The sequence below is a fragment of the Diplotaxodon limnothrissa genome, linkage group LG2, assembly GCF_057381915.1.
Source record: "Diplotaxodon limnothrissa isolate DT_005_m linkage group LG2, D_limnothrissa_male_GT1.1, whole genome shotgun sequence".
NCBI lineage: Eukaryota > Metazoa > Chordata > Actinopteri > Cichliformes > Cichlidae > Diplotaxodon > Diplotaxodon limnothrissa.
The window spans coordinates 27,633,758-27,646,625 of NC_140597.1; the positions used below are offsets into that span (position 1 = coordinate 27,633,758).

Here is a 12,868-nt window from a genome sequence, read left to right on the forward strand (position 1 = left end):
CTTTCACTACGGCACCACTATCCCATACCCAGGACACCCCGCAGCTTTTAGTTTAAAAAGGAGAAAAGCTGCGACTTGATGTTTGTTTGAGGACTGTGTAAAATACCTATAGTGAAAGTCTCCTCGGGGCCAAGCACACAAAGCATTAACTTCCCAGCCACCGAGTTTCTCTGCCTATCAAAAATCTCTGAGGACTATTTAGCTGTCAAGCTCCCTCACTACACCTGCAGCTCCACTATTTTTAAATGAATCTGAGCAAAGCAGATGTTGATTGACACTGCAAACTCCCACTCTGTCTCCCTCTGTCAGCATAACACTAGCTCTTTTCCTTTTCCAAAGGATGCAGAGGTAAGTTGAGAGATAAAATTACATTACAGTAGCAAAAATAAATATATAAATGCGAAGCTTTACTGCCGAACACCAAACCACCGGGTCACGGATGGAGTTTACCAGCTCCTCTCTGTCCAGTTCTGAGGTACATTATGGAATCTAAGCACATTTGCAACTTTGGCCTCTATTTGCTTGGCACAAGGGAAGTGCGAGTGGTCTGGGTAATGCATGTGCTGCAGCATACAAAGCACATTTTATCCAGATGTCTTGGTTAGGGCAGGGAAAGCTCAGAAGTAGTTAAGAAGGATCCAAGCCAATATTTCCATTTACCTCTCAGAACCTAGCTGCTTTCCACAAAGGTACTGAGAGCCTTTGAAAATGTATTTTAAATGCCTTTTCTTAAGCATTCAGAAAACTAAAATACTTAACACACACACACCCAGACCAAGAGAAAATATCCAGCAGTGCATTTCCATTTCAAAATGAGGAACTGACCACAACAAGAGATTTCTCTTTTAAAAATAACAAAAAACAAAACAAAACAAAAACTCCACGCACAAATGCGAGCTTGAAGGACTGTATTGATAACATGTCTATCTTTACCAGACGGCATAAATAAATAACTTTAACGGCTCTAAAAAGAACGAAGCACTAAGACTGCTGAATGCATTCCAACTTCCACCAAGGGCACAGCTTTTGTGAGACTGACAAATGCAAAATTACTTTAGAGAAAGCATGGCGCTGAGCTGACGTGGGATATGTTTTGGTGGGAGGACAAAGGCTGTGCGTGTGGGAGATTGGAACAGTGGTGTTGTTGTTTGACAAATGGTAATTATCTTTTTTTTCCCCCACTTTTGTTCCACTAATTGCAGTTAATTTTGAAATTTATTATTCCTACATGTCAAGACCAACTTCAAAAGAAACAGACCCAACCAAATTTGAAACTTAAGAACCCCCATCCACCCCCAACTACTACTTACACAAAGTTGGAGAGTGCGGCCCCTGTATGATTTTATTGGTAGGATCAATCAGCACAGCTGGCTGGTTTTTAATTCAGCCTGCCACACTTTACTCCGACTGCTGCAAACACACTTGCAGTTGTCTCAAGGCCAGACAAACACAGGCTTCAATTAAATCCACTTTGACTCCCCTCTCACTCTGTGCTGTGTTGCTGTGCTTTGAGAAAGGTCTGCTTCCCTGCACATAAACACGTCCGCGCTTGCACTCGCTCAGGCTGACCTGTCTGAGAAGTCTAATAGAACACACTGGCAGATGTGTCACGGGAACAATTCACCTTGCCATCTGTTTTTCAGTGCTTCATTGCCAAATCCTTTCCCCTCCGTCCTGCAATCAAGGGCAGGATGAAATACAAGTCCCATTATGGGGAAGCAGCTAATAATGCATTATCAATTAGTCCCTTTGGCTACTGATCGATGCTTAGCAGGTGGTACAAGGCCATTTTGTTCATTTAGGACTATATTGTCCTCTTCCCCACTGATTCTCTTATTTCCTTCTGTTCATTAGATCCTGGCTCGCGGACCAATCGGGCTTTGCTTAAACTGCAACAGGACTGTTCTTCGATATTCTGCTAAAGATCACGTTTAATCACTTTTGTGTGGCCCCAGCACCACTGGGACACCTCTGTCCTGATTTCACTCGAATTTTGACAACGCTGAAATGACAGCCTGCTCGTTACCGCTTTCAAATAAATGCCATTTGTGTAAAAGGAGCTCGTCTCCTCTAAGGCATCCGTGATGTTGACCTATACAGATGTGAGAGAATAAAGAAAAGAAAATGTGTATTACACAGACATGGAGAGTGGGGGAGAGTGGGTGGGAGCTGGTGTTAGGGAGGCGATTGGCTGCTTTAATACCACAGATAAGTATTCAGGTATTAAAATAAAGGTTACAGATCATTTAGGCTTAGCCTAGCTTATCTCCCCCTCAGATCAGAAATTAAATATGTCATCACATCACAATCCAATGGAGTGAGTCAAAAAAACCAAACAAACCCCCCCCAACATATTTTATACAAATGAATCCTCTCAGGTTTGCAGACATCAGGGCTAGCCCTGTATTGTCATAACATTATTAGTTATTTTCCAAAACTGGTAGATGGCTTTAAAAGATTTACTGACTACGTCATACGCGGTATTTAGACTTCAAAGGATTGACAGAGGACAAGAGCGGATGCTGATAAACCCTCTTAGGGATGGGCTATAGTCCCTTTCTAAAGGCCTTTTAAATGATTTGCGGTGTTATAAAAAGAGAATATTAGTTTATTAATATCATGCGTATGACTCAACGATAAACTATTTCAAAAGGTACAAAGAAAGTGTTTGCTATTTTCTCCATCATGTTCTCTTTTCATTTTCAGGAGCCTTGTCGACATCCGGTTCAATCAACAAAGAAAATATAATCTCCCATCTTTATAAGGCGGTTGCAGAGGTTTATTGAAATAGGAATGTGAAATGCATGTATTTTCCACCTGAGAGGGTCCGCTGCTGGGTGACAACGCGGAGCGTGGATCAAAATCGTTTCCATCAATGCTGGCAGATGAAATGCAAACACAATCAAATCAGCCTGGCCCCATACAACAAGCCTCCGCTCAAATGCCAATCTCCCTTCTCCTCATCATGCATCTGATGAGAAATCATAGAGTGGGAGAATCTCCTAATCTATGCAAACACACTGTCAGCATTGATTTGTTCAGAGGGGATATGTCTTTATTAGGACTCGCCAGACGTCTCCTCTCGCCGACCTGGGAAAGACACAGAGCTGTCCGAGGCTTCGGAAGCAGCCACATCCATAACAATTGAGATAAGTTACTGAGGACAGGTAATGAGAACCCATAGACTTGAGGACGGATCGATACTGGACACTGAAACCAAGAGAGGAAGGACAAATTGTGACATCTCTTCTCTTTTCCATGTTCAAAGGAGTTTCTGAAAGCAGCTCCGTGTACACGTGTGTGTTATGAAACACAAAGGTGCGTGAGGAAGTCTAACTGTAACTAAACAGCACAGCGTCGGGCCGAGCGCTCCTTTTGTCTTTCCTGCTCTGAATCAGATTCAATAAGCAGACCAGTCTGATGAGGGCAGAGGTCACATCTCCCGTAGACAGTTATCCACATGTCATGTTTTCTACAGCCCGAGCCTGGATACTGAGCGGTCTGACTGAAACATGCCGGCACGTCAGACCTGGGTCAGTTATTAATTTAAACCCTTCCAGTTGCTTTGACGTTTGTCTGAGCGCTGGGACCGACCATGTTTGGAGTTTGCTGAATATTACCTCTGCTGCGCTGGGTCAGACCAGCTCGTGTCAGAAACAGCCACGTATCCCGTATTCCTTCTGCTGCTCCGTTCGGCTGCGTGAAGGTGAAGGATTCATCGATCACTTCTTGGGCTCGCTTTGATCAGTTTTGTTTTCCCATTTGATATTCTTTAGGAACAACAGCATGACCAAAAGCGATTAGGACTGAGGGAATCCCTTGATGTTCACTCCGCGGTAATCACAGCAGACAACGGCAGGTTGCTTCAATGCTTTGAGTGCCTCGGTGAACAGACATGCTCAGAACAAGCAGTCTGCTTCAACTTAACTTATGTCACACAACCTGGTGCTCACTGTTTTGCCCGTATTCCACAAACGCAGGTCTGTAGTACTAGGATAGGTCTGCGGTATCAATATATGACATAATCTAGTGATACCTTACAATGACATCAAGCGATGACAGTAAATCACAACTTGTTGTAGTCCAATATAGGTATAAAAAATAAAAAAAAGGTTGAGTCAAATTTACATGCTAGTGCACAGAATGTAATCATGTTGCTCCGTCCTGCTTGGCAAATAAGAATTGCTCTCCAGTTTAATAGATTTAGAGCTGTAACGCAAATTGTTTTTGGTGCAATCCAACCTTATCTCTTCTTTCTGCACGCGGCTCCACGTGCCTCAAACCTCCCACAGTTGCTCAAACTTTGGAAAATGTTATCTCTCTCTCCCAGTCTCTGCACGTTCAAATCGCGGCTGCAGAAAGCAGGCACCGTCTCTTCTAGCTTTTAATTTAATGTGCTAGTTTAAAATGCTCAGTTGCTATTGAGAAGATATTGTTTCAGATTTGACTTATTTGTATGGACTTAATGACACCATATAACAAACACTATTATTGCCTATCAACGTGTTATTACTCTATTATTAGTTATATATATAGTCAATTATTCAAGTCTGCATGTCTTAGCCAGAGCATGCTGCAAAAAGGTTTCAGTAGGGCTCTGAGTGAAACTCCAATAATAAGTAAGGTTAAGTTTTAACTCTAATTTCACCCTGATAAGTTTCACTGCAGATTAAAACATTTTCCAAAATACTCAAACGGGCTCAGAAACATCTGGGGGTGGGGGGTGGAGGTGTTTTTCTTGGTTAATAAATAATAAATTTTTCACACTTTTGCTGACAAACAGCTTAATTATTACCTTTCATTTATTTTTGTACCAATATCACTGGTGATGGTTTTTCAGGCAGGCAAGTGCTGGAGATTAACGAAAGGTTCTTCAGTGAAAGAAAAAAGGCAGGAAAAAGCCGGCAAAGCCAAAGTAGGAAAAATAATTACCAAATGGAGAATCAAAGGTGTGGAGGAAAATGTGGAGGGAAGGCTCAGAGATGGATGTGCGGTAATAATGAAGCACAGGTAAACTAGAGGGGACAATAAAGCAGCAAGAAATGCAGTAATCCTTCAAAATATAACAGGAAGAGTTGCTGACCACACAAACTCACACCGACACATGTTTTTTCTCCGCTGATGTGAGAGAATGACATCTTTAACAACTGACATCAGCGGACGATCTCCTCACTCTTATTTTCAGCCGCTTGAGCATCTGTTCCCTTTATGACCAGAATCTCCAGCAGGTAAAGAACTGCTTCACATAAACTACTCAGATCTCACCGAGCCTGCACAGCACAGCAACCAGCTTCTACCAGCTGCAGTCCAAGAGGACTCGCAGGAGAGGCAGCTGATTAAAATGTTCAATTACAGCTCATGATATAAAATGATATGAAATGTTTGCAGAGGAGACCCTTAGAAGCCTGCATGCTTTTTGAGCGTGTACACAGGTGCACACGTGTGCAACCAGGACACAACACCACGACAGCGGGCCTGCTGCTTCTTTCACAATCAAAACTTCAAACTGCATGTGTGCCTCATTGTTGAACAGCCACTTATCCATCAAAGACTGGAAGAAAAATCCCGTCTGAATAGAGGACAATAAGCAATAAATCTGCACAACATCTCCGACAGTGACTCTTGATTTTGATGTGTTTGTGTGCAATTTCTATTAATTTATTGTTGCAATTAAGAGCATCCTTTTCATTTGCATAAGAAAAGAAAGGAGGACCCTTGACAAGAATGCTAATCAGCTTAAACCGAGGCTGATAACTCAGGAGCTTTCTGACAGCTTTTGGCTGATCATGTGACCATTTACATCTCTGGCCTTCTTAATAGCAAAAGCACTGGGTGCAAAACACGGGCAGGAGAAACTGCAATCACGCAGAAAAATGTTCAAAATTTCTCTAGTAGAAATGTGTTATTTTGACAAGGTGATTTTTCCCACTGCTCCACCAGGTATAAATTGTCAATCAATTTTTTTCAAGTTCGATACAAGTCCAAACTCCTCATTCCTCCCACCTTAAGGCAGGATGTTGATATCGGGCAGCTTCTGGTGTGACAGAAGTCCTGGTTGCTTGGCAACAGGTAGGAGTTTAGAGTCCGGTGTGAGTGTGACATCCAGGGTAAGAACAACCTGACAAGCCTGTGCTACATACACACACACACACACACACACACACACACACACACACGCACGCACGCTTTACCACTGTTTGATGTGTGCACCTTACACATTTCTTGCAAGAAGTGGGATTAGACGGAGCCATCAGTAAACTCCTCGGGGCAGTGCTGACATTAAACAGCACAAGTGTTTGAGAGATCGATGCAGGTACCTTGGAGCAGCCTTACCTCTGGACAACCACGCGTCCTTCATAACTGCACAGCTCCACATATGAAACATCCCTCATCAAAGGCAGCGGGACTGCAGACTGATATTCGGAGCTGCGAGGAAGCCTTGGAACTTCACAGGGTTTCTAAAGACCGAGACCCTCGCTTGCTGCGGGGGGTCTGTGGCACCCAGCACGACGGATTTGTTTCATAGACAAATAAATGCCAACTATAACGGCTCATAACGACATGGCAAATGGTCCATCATCATTAAACGTTGGCAGAGCAACATCGCATTAGTAATGTTGTTCCCCATAAAGTCAGCAGTTTATGGGGCACGTCATGTTCTTTTTAGCTATTGACAAAACTATTCATATCCCACAGATCGAAGTTAAGGAGCAGCCTCCACAACGTCACCCGGTGCTCGCTGCATATCAGCGACTGTACATCATCCAGTCAGCGTGTCTATTTAAATAAACAGGTCACTCTCAACTTAAGATGCACTGTTCAAAACGGATCTGAGATCAAGTGTGTTTTTCTAGCTCTTATAAAAGTGGACCGGGGGGGGAGAACAGCCATTATAAATTGGAAGGGAGAAACAGGAGCAAATATTGTGTAAAAACAGTGATAACACATTTTCTGACAACCCATCCAGCCAGACACTGAGTTAAAATAAGCTAAAGAGATATCACTATCAGACGTCTGAGAGGGCTGGCAGGCGGGGGTTTCAGACGGTCTGAAATGCAGTGTGGACAGACCATAAATTAAACAGAGAAACCCAAGGTTATACAGGTAACCAGGAACATTGCTTACATGAATACTTATTTTGACTATGTTGTTTAAAGACGCTGGCCCAGTGGCTTTACAAAAGGTTAAATTAACTGATGATTTGTAATTGGCCGATTGTCTGAGCGCATAGGGCTGTTTGTCCAGCTGGGCTCAACTCCAGCCCCACGCCAACCTCACTCGAAAAGCATTTAGTGGGGTGGACGGATGAATGGAAGGATAGCGACAAAAGACGTGATAACCAGAGAGTGTAACACTTGTGTTAACGGCTTGAACAAGCCAGAATTTCAAAGTGATCAAAAGCTAGAGGCCACTTTAAAAGTTTCTAGAGCGCTCGTGTTAATTTCAATTTCAGTCGCAATTTTCGTGTAATTATTCTAATTAATTATCTCTTCTTCTGCCAGCTGCACTGCTGCCACACTTTTCCGTTTTCTACTTTCTTTTGTCACGAGCACGTGTGCCGGTAAGGAGCTGCAAAGAAACCAGTGCACATGTGAGAGAAATCTGCAGCCAGGTTTCTCTGATATTTTGATTTTCAATAATAATGTTTTTAAAAGGAGATTATTGGACAGTTATTGGCTGCGACATTATGAAGTTTGTTTACAGAATAGCAGTAAAACCGCTGCACGTCACGGCTTGCTAAGTGTTTGCATTCACCCGTGGCTAGTAGATGTTGACCATTTATTTGACAAACCAAAAAAAGCACTTCCATTCGTATCACTCCGATTAACAACTGTACCAAACTGTGAGAGCAGAGCTGTTAACACAAGAAGGGAAATCAAATTTTATCACTGTTGACTCGCTGAGAATTTCTTCCTAATGATGCAAATCACACAAGCGCTCCCTTGTGTGCTCATGTTTTCCCCCTCCCATTTTCAGCAAAGAACTACAATCAACTTTTCATACTTTTTGTTTTGTTGCCATTATTTAAAGACCCTGATGCCAAAAAGAAAAAACAGAAGAAGCCAAAACAGCCCGCCATCCACAGACGGCGTGTGAGTGACAGCGAGGTTGTGAGACACGACAGGAAGAGCTATAAACAAGCTGTGTACCTGGGAGAATTTGAAGTTTAAAATCACCAAACATTTCTCAAAGATGCTCATTAGAAAACAAAAACAGGAGATTTGTTTTATTAAGAAAAAAAGAAAAGAGCAGAACGGGAAGGGACAAGCCTGCACGTACACCAATCAAAGCCTCGTTGTGGGAAAATTTTGGAGACTAGATCAGACGTCCTCACCTACCGAAGTTTCAGGCTGAATTGATATCTAGACAGTTAAAGTTAGATGAGCATGCCTTTTTTTGTGCCTACATTTGCCGAGGTGCTGAATGTTAATTCCGAACCCTGTAGCCCAGATGGATAAAATGTTAAAACTGTGAGCTCTTCATCTTAAAACAAAGCGGCAGTGTTTGCATATGAATTAATATATTTCTGATTAAATTTCTCTTCAGAGTTTCCTGAATTCCCTTTGTGTCTGTGTGAGGAAGCCGACTGATGTGCCTATCTTTTCATGCATCTCTCAGTTGTTGCACTTCATCCGCTTTTCAAACATGGCTTTGCTATGTACAGCCAGCCACAAGTGCATGTGTGCACGTGTACCCCCGAAAAACCTGTCACGGCCACGTTTCTCATTCCCAATCAGTTGTCAGGCTGTAAATGAGTGGTTTGAATTTTGCAGATCGCTGCTGAATCACACCACATCAGTGTCATACATGTTTATGACACTGATGGTGGAGGCGGGGGACTGCAGCACAACGGAGAGAAAAACAAACAGGTCTCCAAGGTGATCGAGAAGATTTCTGAGACTGAAACCAATGTGCTTATTATGAGACTGGCAGGCTAAATAGGCTGGAGGATGAGCCAAGAGCCCGATGGAGCACAGTAATCACTGGCAAATTGCAAATCCAGGTTTCAGCACACAAACACTTTACATAATGATTCTATGAAGTTGCACATGTCATACATCTGTAGCAGACAAAATGCAAAAAAAAAAGAAAAAAAAAAGAAAAGAAAACTGGCTCATATCTGGGTTGAAACACTGCACAGAAGGAGTCCAAATAGAGGCATAATTCAGTGAAAATTGGTTATCTATGTGGTTCACAGATTTTGCGTCTGGTGTACCTGTTGCTGGGTCAACAGTCCGTTCAATCAAGTGGTCATCTTGGTGAACCCACTCGCCGTTGCACTTGAAGTAGATCTGCGTGGCCGGGGTGGAGCGGCAGGTCAGAGTCACCGGCTTGTTCTTTACGATGTACTCGTCCTCCGGCTCTACCAGGAAGTGAGGTAACAGGTCCGAGAAGGCGGCGGGAAGCGTCGCCGTGGCAGCGTGCTCAGAACCTTGGAGGATAAAGAGGAGGAGGAAAAAGATATTCAGAGAGATGTCAAATAAAAGTGAAAAAGAAAAGCTTTCTAAGTATTTCAAGTTGTCATGAAAGCAGGAGCTGAACCTTGTCGTACTTCGTTGTTGTGACTGCTTGACTGGTGAGCGAAAACGCAAGAAAATATCTAATGCAGGGATTGGGAGTCCTTGGTGAATTTGAGCTCATACATATGCACACGAGCGAGGCAGAAGAAGACAGAGAGAGACAGATGGACAAAGAGCAAAAAAAAGTGAGACGGAGCAGAGTTGGCAGTGATGGAGATCAGCCTCGCGTACTCTTGGCTGGGTCGCTGGGATAGCAAAGTCCATGTCTTTACTCCAGCTCTTAATCACAGCCCTTTAACATCACCAGATGGACCAGCAGCCATAAATCCCCATCTCAACGACTAGGCCACTTCACACTGTGTTATATGGTTCTTCATCCGGGACTCTAACTCTACCCACATTAAACACGACAGGGCACGAGGCAGGGAAGGTTGATGACTGACAGCTAAACAGCCTGTTAACTTAAAATCACTTCCTATATCCAGTAGATGTCTTTTTATTCCTTTAAAATCTCACATGACATATAAATGACATGTAAAGGAAGGAGGCGGGAGGGGGAGAGAAACACCTCGGAGATAGGGAGCTGTCCTTGCTCGGATGATGCCACAATTTACGGCAGACTTCTCGCTGAAAAATGTGCTATCCAAATGCTGAGTGACACAAAAGAGCCTGCAGCGCACACATCCTTCCTCCATGAACACACTTTCTCGCTCTCTCTAAACATATTAGCCTTGCGCGAGAGATAGCGAGAGGACACAGAACGGAGTAGAAAGAGGGAAATAACCTCTTTACATTACCGACACTCAAGGGAGACCGGTAAATCCCAAAATAAAACCCCTCTAAAAGGAGTGCGATATTAATTTACTGCCCTGAATCCAATATGGCTGACAAACCAGGAATTAACAACCTTCTCCATCACTCCCCGTGCGGAGGGAGAGGACGGCAGTCCACATCTCACACAATGAAAACGCCAGCACTCGTGCTGACCTCTCTCCCCCCCCACTCCTGTCGTCCTCCCTCGTCCGGCCTTTGTTCATCCTTACAGCTTGCCGATGCCCGGGTCAGGGATAATATTACATTGCATCATAAATACCAATCTTCAGATGAAGACATTATCTGTCAGTTCCTCCCCCACTACACATTATATTATTGTCTCTCTTTCTTCTCCCTTTCTTTCCCTTGTACCCCTGTGTGCTGAGTTGCTAATTTATCAGGATGAGATACAGTGAGGCGCGGCGCTGCTGCTGTCACTGAACCCCATTAATGTTGCGTGTACATGTTTAACTCTTAATGAAAACTAAATGTTCTGTGTCCAATGAACGACATACATCACTTGCTGACACGTTGCCATTTTCCCCGTTTTCCTCATTTTCCGAACACATTTTCCTATTGCATGCATTTGCAGAGGAAAAAAAAAAAGACAGCTTTCTATTCGAGCGCCTGACATTACTGACTGCGCATGCGAGTGTATGTTTAGGCCACAGTTCATCTTGGATGGAGAATATAATTGCTTTAAAGGAGAGCCAAAAACTTTGCTAATAAACAGCGTGGGCCCGGCAGGTCAGGCTGTTTGAAAATGTGTTGTTCCTAATGATGGCCAGTTCTTCAAGTGGGCCTGATTCCAGCTTTGTGACTACAGCCATTAGCCGGTTGGGCTGACCCCCCTGTACTCCCTGCAGACTGAGGACGACAGCTCACTAAAACAGTAGGCGAGACTCACCTCGCACCTGCCAGGTTAATCATCTCATAGAGGACAGATGATGTTGAAACAGAGTGAAACCCAAGCCACCCGAGAAGGCTGACAAGTTGTGAAATGACTCGACGAACTACCGATGTTAACTCGCCACCGACTTCCCATTTGCAAGGGGTCACATTCAGAGCGAACTCTCAACTTTTGATGATGTTGCCAATTTGTGTTTTTGAGTGTGTCACAAGGGGTGCAAGGGAGGGCGGTTAGCCTTCCGTTTTAGTGCATGTGCTTTAGGTTAATGAGGTTAAACACGTAATTTCTTTTGAGAAGCAAATTGTCATTTTACGGAAGAGAATTCAAGTCACGCACCGCTTTATGTCAAACCCATAATGGAGGGCTGATGCGTACTAAATTGGCTTAGATTATTGTCACGACACAACATACTTCAAAGTCAACGTGCACACGCGCTTGCTCGCTCGCACACATAGGGAGTATCAGCCACTTAACTGACTTCTTGCGGGTCAGTGCACAAATCAAGACGTACAGCCCTGCATTATATTCCGCTGAGTGTGATTGGCTCGGGCCGCTGTTAATTGTGAAATGCATCCGAGCCCATTGCCAGATTATTCTGTACGCGCGCAAACAACAAACAGCGGACGCTAAACGTCTCCCTTGTTGATCATACAGCCATGACACTGTTTTAATTGCTACAATATGGTGAATGAGTTCCTGGGGCCAGGCCACTGTTTGGACTCCTGCAGATTTTCCTGTAAAGAAACCGGGATTCTTTCTTCTTCTTCTTTTTTAAAATTCTTGTCGTTTTTTTAAAAGAAACACGCCAAGTTTTGCCCTGATATTTGTCTGCAGCTGCTTTTCTCTTGAGAGACAATTCAGAACACACAACCTCAAATGCACACACACAACAACAAGGGTGCACCAGCTGTCAGTGTGCTGAGCCATGATGTCCAGGGCAGATTTCTTGCTTCACACAGACCCCATGACTCATCTGTCCTGCTGACCACATCAACTCCCAAGTCAGGGGCTGATAAGATGATAAAGTTGTTATGATGCCGTCAGAAAAAAACACTTATAATATATAAATGTTAAAATCTAAAAAATGAAATGATAATAACAACAATTATATTCCTGTAACGACTGCAACTATATATGCTTGTTTTATATTATCACACAGGATTAGATTTTGCAGCTTTGATGGTAACACAAAGCCGTTACAATCTTCAATACTTCGTAATGATTTCTACTCTAGTGTCATTTACTTTGCAGGAGCAGGCTTCTTTTCCCCCTCGTATACACAGAAAGCTCACGTCTCTTTTCTAAACAAAATCCAACATACTGTAGATGTGCTCCGCTTTTTAAATTTTGCTTCCATCTACATGAAAAGCAGAAAGCGACACAGTACGGCGATGTCAGCCGGCGAAAAAAACAAAACAAAACAAAACAAAAAAAGGGAAAAGAAAAACGTAGCTGGAGAGGAAATAACCCTCTTTTGTGTTTCTCCCTCACAGCACCAACACATCATATGCCCTTTGGAGCCAATTACATTTTTTTTCTCCCAACATCATGTCCCTGAAGTAAAGCATCATTGAGCAATCACTGGGCATAATTTACATCAGTGTGATAAACAGCAGCTATAACA

General features: G+C 43.3%; 1 protein-coding gene across 2 annotated transcripts in view; it reads right to left on the bottom strand.

Annotated features, from left to right (window-relative positions):
- Nucleotides 1-12,868, bottom strand: part of unc5a (unc-5 netrin receptor A) — a 149,463-nt gene that overhangs the window by 60,155 nt on the left and 76,440 nt on the right. For both annotated transcript variants that reach the window (XM_085369652.1, XM_085369644.1), the window contains exon 2: nucleotides 9,218-9,433. In XM_085369652.1, the coding sequence (XP_085225778.1) occupies nucleotides 9,218-9,433 (216 nt within the window). The remainder of the gene's footprint in view (nucleotides 1-9,217; nucleotides 9,434-12,868) is intronic.